Below are 12,092 nucleotides of genomic sequence, written 5' to 3'. Positions count from 1 at the left end.
GTAATAGCTGTTCATCGTCTATTACGTCCATTTTCTTGTTACGATTTCATAGTTTCCACTACACAGACGGTAGCTGTCTTTATGTAATTTTCTTGTACTGACTGTGTAACATGACAGTATAATTTCACTCTGATGTTATTATTATTGGCAGTAGTTTTTTCTCCATTAATTTTGTCAAAGTACTGCTGCCGTAATCTGCAGCTATTTAGTGTCGCATTTATCAACAATACAAGCTTAGTAAGTTTCTTCGATTGGTACTGAAACTGAACAACATACTCACTCAAGAAGACTGGAAAAAAGCTTATTACAGCAATAATTATAGTAATAAGTTACAAATCAGTGACGTGGCGAGTGAAAACTAAAAGAAAGTAAAAAAAAAAAAGTGTGTGTGTGTGTGTGAGAGAGAGAGAGAGAGAGAGAGAGAGAGAGTGTTTATGTGTTTTAAGTAATTTTGGTACACATTACGCTTGTATTTATGTGTATGGATCTGTATATATGAACGAATTTGTGTTTGAATCTAATAAAACCAATAGCTGCTTCATGAACTAATCTTGAATGGATTGCTTTACTGCTACGTATTGTAGGAGTAAATTGCCCTGAACACTGAACAACACCTTGAAATCAGGAGGCTATGTAATTTGGGCGTGTAGATATATTGCAGTATTACAGTATTTTTTGGGGGGGTGGCATGTCTGAAATAATGGTGTGTTGAAACATAGCATATAATATAAACATTTATTAATACCTCTCACAATTTACAGAGAATACAGTGAGTTTAATTACATCTTGTGTACAACCAAAGGTAATCTGAACATCAAACCAAGGAGAAATACGTTTATTTTTACGCCATTACGTTGTATAAATCAGTCTCTCTGTCAACAGACCCAGACTAGGTTGTTTGCTATACGCCTTTACCTATTTTTCCCATTGTAACAAAACAAGACTCTGCAAAATCATACTCTCTCTTAGACATTACAGCTAAGGAATAACTTCCAAAGAAAACTAATCACTATTGTAGATGCAACATGCGAATTATGAATTACTGGGGCGCCCTGGCGCTTCTTCACATAACATGCTAAATCTCTGAGAGCACTTTAGGTTTGTCTTCTTCCTTTATGACGTTATGCAGGTACCGACTTCACACATTCTCAAGCGTACAGTCGCAAGAACAATATACCACAACGCCTTAATGATTATCTTGTAACGTCTGAGTGCCAAGTATGAAATTCTAGACCATAACTCAAATAACAACACTTGTCACTCCACATTATAGGGACATAACTTGAGGTGCACGTTTTCCCATAACGTTTATGTGTGAGGTGAAGAGGTCACCTCAGCAGTCTCTCTAAACCCATAAAAGTTCCCTGCGGTAATGGTGTCGCCATATACGGCAGTCAACACTTCCAAGTGAAACAATTTTAAAATAATGTCTGGTGATAATATTTTTGTTTAACTTTCTGGTTTTGCGTTGAACAGTTCAATCGTGATGGACCAGCACTCTATGCGTACAGTTTTTGGTGTAGCCTCACCCTGGAAATGTAAAGGGGTGAAGCTCTACTCATCGCACGAGGTGTGAACCCCAAAAAGGAATGTAAAATACGTGTAGCGTCACAGAAGTGGAATATCCCAGAGGCGATGCTACGCTCCGCTCCCAGGACGCATGCGCAGTTGGTTGACGCATCACCAGTCAGCAGACAGAACATGTGCACCGATGTTAAGTGTCACCAGCTGGCGACCGGAGCATGCGCCGCAGGTGAGAACGTCACCAGCCGGCAGCTAGCGCGTGCATAGTGTGTGGACGCGTCACCAGCTATGGTCAGCGCATGCGCAGTGAGAGGACGCTACCGCCCCGTTAGCGGCGGCCACATCACCTGCCAGCGGCCAACGCATGAAGGAGCGCCAACGACGCTGCAAGAAGTAGCGAAGCGCTCCTCGTCGCTGCCCCGCCGAGCTCGCCGTGCTGCATCGCTGCTGGGTGCTCTCCTGCAATGGCACACAAGAAAACAATTAGTTTCATGCAGCTTAGGCCTTACCATAGCTGCTATTGACATCGAAAGAAGGATCAGTCACAACTCGGAAGCATATTATAAAAAATTAATTAAGAGAAGTAATTGTACACTACTGGCCATTAAAATTGCTACACCAAGAAGAAATTGCAGATGATAAACGGGTATTCATTGGAAAAAAGTATATTATACTAGAACTGACATGTGATTACATTTTCACGCAATTTGGGTGCAGAGATCCTGAAAAATCAATACCCAGAACAACCACCTCTGGCCGTAATAACGGCCTTCATACGCCTGGGCATTGAGTCAAACAGAGCTTGGATGGCGTGTACAGGTACAGTTGCCCATGCAGCTTCAACACAATACCACAGTTCATCAAGAGTAGTGACTGGCGTATTGTGACGAGCCAGTTGCTTGGCCACCATTGACCAGACGTTTTCAAATGGTGAGAGATCTGGAGAATGTGCTGGCCAGGGCAGCAGTCGAACATTTTCTGTATTCAGAAAGGCCTGTACAGGACCTGCAAGATGTGGTCGTGCATTATCCTGCTGAAATGTAGTGTTTCGCAGGGATCGAATCAAGGGTGGAGTCACGGGTCGTAATACGTCTGAAATGTAACGTCCACTGTTCAAAGTGCCGTCTATGCGAACAAGAGATGACCGACACGTGTAATCAATGGCACCCCATACCATCAGGCCGGGTGATACGCTATTATGGCGATGACGAATACACGCTTCAAATGTGCGTTCACCGCGATGTCGCCAAACACATATGGGACCATCATGATGCTGTAAACAGAACTTAGATTCATCCGAAAAACTGACGTTTTACCACTCGTGCACCAAGGTTCGTCGTTGAGTACACCTTCGCAGGCGCTCCTGTCTGTGATGGAGCGTCAAGCGTAACAGCAGCCATGGTCTCCGAGCTGATAGTCCATGCTACTGCAAACGTTGTCAAACTGTTCGTGGAGATGGTTGTTGTCTTTCAGACGTCCCCATCTGTTGACTGAGGGATCGAGACGTGGCTGCACGATCCGTTACAGCCATTTTAATAAGATGCCTGTCATCTCGAGTGCTAGTGATACGAGGCCGTTGGGATCCAATATTACCCTCCTGAACCCACCGATTCCATATTCTACTAACAGTCATTGGATCTCGACGAACGCGAGCAGCAATGTCGCGATACGATAAACCGCAATCGCGCTACAATCCGACCTTTATCAAAGTCGGGAACGTGATGGTACGCATTTCTCCTCCTTACACGAGGCATCACAACAACGTTTCACCAGGCAACGCCGGTCAAGCTGGAAACTTTCCTCATGTCAGCACGTTGTAGGTGTCGCCACTGGCGCCATCCTTGCTCTGAAAACCTAATCATTTGCATATCATAGCATTTTCTTCCTGTCGGTTAAATTTCGCTTCTTAGCACGTCATCTTCGTGGTGTAGCAATTTTAATGGCCAGTAGTGTATATCATCAATAAACTCAGCAATGGCAAAAACAATTCATTTTATTTTCTTTGAAATAAAGGCATTCGACAGACAATTAACATCACTTTCTCTGCTTATATCTCTTTAAAACAGGACAGATTAACATTCAAAGTAAATGGTAGACGATTATTTAACATAGATATCTCCAAAAAAAAAGAACAAAATGGCTCTGAGTAGTATGGGACTTAACTGAAAAAAAGAACAAAATGAAGCTCTGTTGGCTACTAGAATGTTGCACTGCATCAAACTTCCCATTTTCTTTGTTCAGTCTCTCAGCCATGGCAAACGTACAGTGACAACCTGGGGGTTAATAGCTAGGCAGTGAAAAATGAAGCATGCAGCATGTCTGACGCTGTCATCAGGATGGGATACATAGATCAATAACTAACACTCTTCTAGGCTAGCAGCTGCAATCACTTAAATGAAATAATGACACAACTCTATACTGACGAACACTGCTTACACCTTTTCTTGAAAGTGTGTCAAATCAACATTAGTTCGACATACTTACCTATGATCACATGAACTTTAAGTGTGAACATTTCTGATATGCCTTTAAAATGACTTCTATTGATACTGAACGAAACTACAAGTTCATTGTTATCAGTCACAATTTATATGCTTCCACGATGCAAATTAATATTTTAAACCTCCATCTTCAGGTAGATTTCTGTGCATTAATATGACATGTGTGTGTTGGCCTCATCTTTGGGGCAAGTTGTGGCATTGTTTACTACAAGATAAAAGGAAACACTATTTCCATACATGTCTCATACTTCTGTTGTGGTTTCTAATAGAAAACATGGACGGAACTATAACTGTAAAATTAAAAATACCCTCAATGGTCACAAACTCCTTTGGCTATGATGCTACACCACTTCCACCATCATGAACTTTGTAAAGACAGAATGGATAACAGACATGTAGATGAGAATGGCATGATCATGATGATGAAAACAAGAAAACACCCAATCCCTAAGTGGGGAAAATCTGTGACCCAGCTGGAAATCAAACCAGGGTCTCCCGCATGGCATTCATCTATTCTGACCACTTAGCTTCGAAGGTGGACTGATGGCATATAGATTCTAGTAAATGCAAAGAACATTTAACAAAATCAGACACTATTCTGAACAAGTCTCAAAGCACAGTGGAAATATATGTTGCTTAGATGGTCAGAAATACAACTGTAAATATCTCCAGTGGTCACAGATTATTTCTGTCAAGTTTGCATAACTTAATACATTTCACGCATTTAATAATCAGAATGGCATGTTACAAATGTCAAGTGGACAGAACCTGTGAAGTAACTGATTCTACAGCAGTATTGAAAATTGTGTGTATAAGAATTTACTTATTTATTATTGTGCTACATCTGTAGTGTATGTGGCGGTGAGAGAGAGAGATTTGGGGGCAGGGCGGTGAAATTTAGAAACACAGGGCTTCGTTAAAGATGGAAAGAGAGCAAAGTTATGGTTATGATAGAAATATGGGTTTCTCAGATTATTATAGAGCTGTGATTTGCTAATGTTTTCTCTGTAACATGCTATATCAGAGCAATGGTTGAAGTAACACGCTGACTATGATTTAAATGCAGATAGATACACTCTTATTAATGTAAACAGACGCAGACACTCTCGAGCTGACAGTGGGTGCAAACTTTTGTTGTGTGGGTGGATCTGTTGAGTTTTGTGCATCAGGCTATTCAATTTGTTCAATTAAGGACTGTGATGGAAACCTGGAAATATCTAATCCTTGGTAAATACAAAAGGGAGGAGAGGGCAGTTTATGTATGTGTGTGTGTTAATTTTCTTTGATGTCTGTACATGTGGAGTGTGTACATGGACGAATAGTTGTTTGCCTTTGGCATGGATTTATAGAATGGTCATACTTGAGTTAATAACATGATGTTTACTTTCATGCATGTTAGGCTTCACCATAACTGTTACTGACATGGATCAAAACAATAATTTTGCTGTTACCAGTCACACCTCTCTGAAACACACCATGGAAATAAATAAAAGTAGTTGTTAGTTGAAACTTCCTAGCAGATTAAAACTGTGTGCCCGACCGAGACTCGAACTCGGGACCTTCGCCTTTTGCGGGCAAGTGCTCTACCAACTGAGCTACCGAAGCACGACTCACGCACGGTACTCACAGCTCTACTTCTGCCAGTACCTCGTCTCCTACCTTCCAAACTTTACAGAAGCTCTCCTGCGAACCATGCAGAACTAGCACTCCTGAAAGAAAGGATATCGCGGAGACATGGCTTAGTCACAGCATGGGGGATGTTTCCAGAATGAGGTTTTCACTCTGCAGTGGAGTGTGCGCTGATATGAAACTTCCTGGCAGATTAAAACTGTGTGCCCGACCGAGACTCGAACTCGGTACCTTTGCCTTTCGCGGGCAAGTGCTCTACCAACTGAGCTACCGAAGCACGACTCACGCACGGTACTCACAGCTTTACTTCTGCCAGTACCTCGTCTCCTACCTTCCAAACTTTACAGAAGCTCTCCTGCGAACCATACAGAACTAGCACTCCTGAAAGAAAGGATATTGCGGAGACATGGCTTAGCCACAGCCTGGGGGATGTTTCCAGAATGAGAATATCAGCGCACACTCCGCTGCGAGTGAAAATCTCATTCTGGAAACATCCCCCAGGCTGTGGCTAAGCCATGTCTTCGCAATATCCTTTCTTTCAGGAGTGATAGTTCTGCATGGTTCGCAGGAGAGCTTCTGTAAAGTTTGGAAGGTAGGAGACGAGGTACTGGCAGAAGTAAAGCTGTGAGTACCGTGCGTGAGTCGTGCTTCGGTAGCTCAGTTGGTAGAGCACTTGCCCGCGAAAGGCAAAGGTCCCGAGTTCGAGTCTCGGTCGGGCACACAGTTTTAATCTGCCAGGAAGTTTCATATCAGCGCACACTCCGCTGCAGAGTGAAAACTCTCATTCTGGAAACATCCCCCAGGCTCTGGGTAAGCCATGTCTCCGCAATATCCTTTCTTTCAGGACTGCTAGTTCTGCATGGTTCGCAGGAGAGCTTCTGTAAAGTTTGGAAGGTAGGAGACGAGGTACTGGCAGAAGTAAATCTGTGAGTATCGTGCGTGAGTCGTGCTTCGGTAGCTCAGTTGGTAGAGGACTTGCCCGCGAAAGGCAAAGGTACCGAGTTCGAGTCTCGGTCGGGCACACAGTTTTAATCTGCCAGGAAGTTTCATATCAGCGCACACTCCGCTGCAGAGTGAAAACCTCATTCTAGTTGTTAGTTGTACATCAACAATAAACTCTACAAGCAATCAAATGGCCATGGTACAACATCACACCTGTGTGGATAGCTAGTTGCAATATTTATAAACAATTTTGAAGCCAATACTCTGAAATCCAACCACCACATCAGCAAAAACATAATTTTCTGCCTTACAACTGATATGATATGATACTTTAACCAATTGCACAAAAGATGATATTAGTGAATTAACCCAGTTGTTTAACTACTTCCATGAGAACATAATGTTCACAACTGAGCAACAAGTAAGTGTGGCATAAACTTTCTAGACATGACCATTACAATAATGAGTAACAGATGGCAATTAGAAATTTAACGGAAACCTACTGCAACACGGACTACCACCTATAATTCTTTCACCCCATAGCATTCCAATGTTCCCGACTGCCTTATTTTCTGTGCAGACTACAGTTAGATCGTTGCCTGGAAAATAATATAAAAAGAATTTGATCTGCTAGAACAATTAGAAATAATGTTACACAGAGAACGTTTTATTAAAAAATTGTAAGTGTACAAATAGAATTTAACAGCCGCGGTTTTTCACCTCTTTCGGCATTTTATTTTTTGCAAAAGCCACAAGTATTTAATAGATGAAATCGTTTAATAAAATAATGTCCGCTCATATTTGCATAGATATTTTTTTCCAAATGAAATTGATATATAAATAATACTGTAACCACTGTGTATCATCTTAGGAATATCGACACCTGTGTTTGTATGTAAATGTAACATCTTTAACATTTAGATGTTATCTAACTTGTTAGAACGTTGTTTCCAAACGTTTCGAGAGACGAACAGTGTGTGTATGAATATAAATACAGCTTCTCATACCCTGCCCAAAAACTGTAATATGTGTAACTACTAGAAACACTATGTAATTTTTTGGTTTGGTCTTTGTATATAAAGTGATCAAACACCTGAAGATGAGCCCCCAGGGCTCGAAATGCATCATTTATTGAAATAACGATCACGATTCGTGACTGAAGGGCATTTGTTTTTCTTTTTTACTGAATGAGTATAGTCACGGGAGCAAAACAGCAACACAGACAACAATGCAGCAAATTCTAGTACATTAGATATCATTCTCGACAGGGCTTTTCACGTCTCTCTCTTAAAAAAAAAACTATTATATCTGTTGCCGATTTCCCTTTCGTTAATTGTTGCTTTTATAAAAATATATGGGAAGAGTGACGTGAAATTCTTTTAACAATGCTGTGCTTTTAATTGCTTTATCATCGTTACCTTTTTTAGCAAAATAAAATGATGGAAGTATTATTGTTCTGAATCTGGCCTACAATTTAAAGAACGATTCTTTAGTAACTGCAACTCATGCTAAGTATCAATATATCTTTCCTACTTCGTAATTATTCAAAGTTGAAATTAATGTCCTATGATCACTGATGTTACAGTTCGTACGATCGTTCACAATTACAAGTTTGCAGTGGATTTTATTTCTTACTAAATGCTATTTCATACCACGGCTAGCCCAAGAACATGAGACTCTCATTAAAGAAAATTACGTATTCACTATAAAATTTAGCCAGATCAGAACGGAGCACAGCAAGTTTCCTATCAGATTCTTTAGGTACATAAAATTATTTGCACTGAAAATTATATCCTATCAGCAGCCCGCGTCAACCTGCAACACATCATAAAATCTGCTGATCTTCACTGCCAGCCTGGGAGCTAAAAGAAATAATATTATTTTTTACTATTATTTTACCGCTTCCTTGCGGTATACTCGACTATATTGTAAGTCGTTTAAATACGCCGCGGCAGCGGCTCTTCTTTCTCCACACAGATCAGCTCCACAGATAATATTTTTATATGGCTGAAAAATATCTTAACAGGATGGGATAATAGGCAGGCACACTTTAACATTTAAGTAATACAAGTTTTCATTTAAACAACTCTATTTAAACATTTAAATATCTTAATAATTACAGACCTGTGTACATTCACGCGCAATGGCGTCCAATTCACAATCTCGACAAAAGAATGCTACCTTCACGCTCTCTACGACAATAACAGGAGATCTTTATCTCGCAGCTTCTAGACTAAGAAGAACAGAGACATTGCTTTACATCATGCCTTATATACAAATTCATTTGGTGATCTTTGTACAACATTTATCTTCTGTGTCGGTCTTATTACTCGCCGACACAGACGTTCTCAAAAATAAAAAATAAAGAAAATAATACATAATTTTACATAATGACACAATATGACACATCTAATATTTTAATTATTACATAATATATTGTCTTTGTTTATTACAAGACGTTACACTGCCCCCTGGCAGCATTTGACTAACGATGAAAATGTTCGGCAATATGCTGCCACTAACGTCTGTCTTGTTTATGGTTTATTACTTTGGTTGGAACATTCACTTTACACTACTCAGTTCTTTTACACTGTAGGTTTAATTACACTTCGTATACTGTTCTTACACTTTGCGAGGTGACCGTCAACCTAGTCCCAGGGTCATTACATTTATTTGGCTCCCCCATTCGGGCTACGTGCGATCAGAAAACCTGGGAAAACTGCGCCGGAGCCATGGTCATCTCACGAAAAGTTCAGACTCTATTCAATGTCCACATATAACAAAGGCTATTTGTGATAGTATGCTACACTTTTAGTCTCTTTGTTATCAATATACTACTTGTATTCTGGATTGTTATGAAAGTCACTTATTACACATTTTTACAATAGTATACTGAACCGTCTTTGCACTTACTCGCGACAGTTGGTTTAAAATGTCTAGCATTCGTGCGAGTGTCTTTCATTAACATGACGCAAACATATTAGATCGATACATCACTAAATCCATGAATATTGTGAGTTCGTGTTGGATAACAACAAAAAAAAATGTTTATCACGTCATTGCGTGTCCATTAAACACCATTCATGTTAGCACATTATACATATAGTTAATAGTTCATTTGAATGACAACAATGTGGTATGGAGCTGGCGGCGCGAAGCAATTGTTGAGTAGCGTCGTCTGGAACGCCACGTACCGACGGCCGCTGGGTTCGACGACCGGCTCTCAATAACAGTGAGGTCGTGCTAGCGTGGCGCCCAAGCAGTCGCGAACCGCGCTGAACCATTCGCTGTTGTCGGCGAGTGGCAGTGGTTTACCGCAACCGGCTGGATGGCGGCACGGCACTCGTCTCTGCTTCTCCGCATGGCTCCCCGTCGTGGCGCATGAAACAAACATTCCACAACGGTGTACTGTCTTTAAGGACACAGATTACTAGCTGTGGAAGAAGAGGCAATTTGTTAAAAGCGTTTACTGTTCAGTAAGCCGTCGCTTCACTGGTATGCACAGGATGTTTTGGCGTGATAACAGGTTTTTTGTAGCATCGTGACACTGGTATTCAGAGTTCGTCACACGCACATTGTACTACACGTTTTCACTCACTTCCACGGTTGATGCACTGCCAGAGCGTCTTTCAACACGCGAAAATGGTTCGTTACACTCATACTACATGTCTCCGTTGAGCGATATTTGTGTAAATCGTCTCCGAACGGATCAATAACTACTGTTTTTATACACTGTCTATTGCTCGTTGAGCGCTGCACTAGGACAGTCTATCACTCAACACTAGATTTATCGACGTATATATTGGTGCAGATACAACAGTCATTTTCTGTCCCTACTACACACAATATTCCGTCCTGTCCTTAAGTGTTTATGCACACAGTTTATTTTTTAACACCTTTTAACTGTTCTTTGCATAGTCACTCTGATTTACATAGCATTTATTGGTTTTCACTTTATCACAACATACTCTTCATATTGTTGCTAGGCGTATTTGGCCCTTTTGTAAATTTTTTTTTTTTTTAACGGTGTGTGAATTTTTTTTTTTTTTTTTTTTTATACATATTTTTTTTTTTTTTTTTTTTTTTTTTTAGTGTAGCTTGCCTGATTATCACCCATCTATCAAACAGATTTTACCATGTGCATGACAGCTTGACTCGGGCATATTGTTCAATAAATACTTCGTTCAGCAATAACATTATTTTTAATGATTTTTCCTATATGACTACAGTGTAGGTTCTGCATTGTCTGACTTAACTCGCGTATCGCGTAATGAATATTCAAGGTCGTGTACCAAGTACACAGGCTTCAATTGAAGCATTGCTACATACAGAACGGAGTTTCCACGGAACGGGCTCGTTTTTAATTAGGTTCTGCTCCAGTGTCGTTCTCAAATCACTACTGGCAGCCAACATCACATTACATCATTGTTGCATATTGCAAAGTCAATGTCTGGCTAGTAAAGACTCTCTCTCTCGGGGTTTCTTATCCTAATACAATTACAGCAATTCCCTTACTCTATAAGATTGCATCATTAATTGCACTTACACACTACACATAGAAAATGGTTCAAGAAATTAATCCTTTATACAACAAGAAAATTGTTCATTTTTTAATAAGCACATAATATCTTAATGACTAATTGTCTGTAAACAAAATCTGTCCTGTGTAAGCTATTGCTCACTTTCTGATTCCACTTCCTCCCAACTTCATTACACACAAATTTCTTTCTAAATACTAACACACTTATATTCTAAAACACAATTAAAATCTTTTTACACCTATTACTCTTTATATATTATGTGTCACTGAATAAATAACTTCACGTCTTCTGAATCTCTTTAGCTACGAATTCCCTCCTCGACCAAGGGATGGAGTAGGTTGCGCGACAGTATGTATTATGGGGTATCACCTCTATGTGATATTGGTACCCTTTGACTATTCCTGGACGGTCGGTAAATACCATAGTATATTCCGATAGCAGCTGCGTCAACTGTTGCTTTTGCGTATCATTTAAACCTTCCGATTCGTGCACTTTAGTCTGAAATGCCTCAACATTTGTTTCGAAATTTTGATCCTCTAAATTCGGGTAATAGAGGTCTGTTGCATGTGAAAAATCATCGATGTGTAGTACCCAAGGGTTCCTACCTTTGATATCGATTCGATTACAGCACGGCACAAGTACCTCCTTCGATTTCATCATAGATAATTCAATCCTTCTACCCCTATTAATTATGCTTAGTTTCCCCACGGAGAGGTCGATCAATGCGTCCCTCTCACGGAGAAAATCTACTCCCAGAATGCAGGCCACCTTCAATCCTTTAACCACGAGGAACGAGCTCACTATGGCTTCGCCCTCCTTATAAATCTCCACCTGCACCTGGTACTTAACTGATTGGCTCTGTGCACTAATGGCTCCAGACACCTTACAATTATTAACCGGGAAGGTCGGAATACTATGTCCCTTTCCCAGTGCTTTAAATAGCTCCATACTCATC

At 40.4% G+C, this 12,092-nt stretch overlaps 1 protein-coding gene across 1 annotated transcript in view; it reads right to left on the bottom strand.

The window, feature by feature from the left end:
* Positions 1-753: 753 nt before the first annotated feature.
* Positions 754-12,092, bottom strand: part of LOC126199464 (uncharacterized) — a 148,036-nt gene continuing 136,697 nt past the window's right edge. The window contains exon 5 of the mRNA XM_049936385.1: positions 754-1,983. Within this exon, the coding sequence (XP_049792342.1) occupies positions 1,868-1,983 (116 nt within the window). The 3' untranslated portion in view covers positions 754-1,867. The remainder of the gene's footprint in view (positions 1,984-12,092) is intronic.

This window comes from Schistocerca nitens, chromosome 8 (genome assembly GCF_023898315.1).
Source record: "Schistocerca nitens isolate TAMUIC-IGC-003100 chromosome 8, iqSchNite1.1, whole genome shotgun sequence".
NCBI lineage: Eukaryota > Metazoa > Arthropoda > Insecta > Orthoptera > Acrididae > Schistocerca > Schistocerca nitens.
This window is presented reverse-complemented; position numbering and strand designations above follow the sequence as displayed.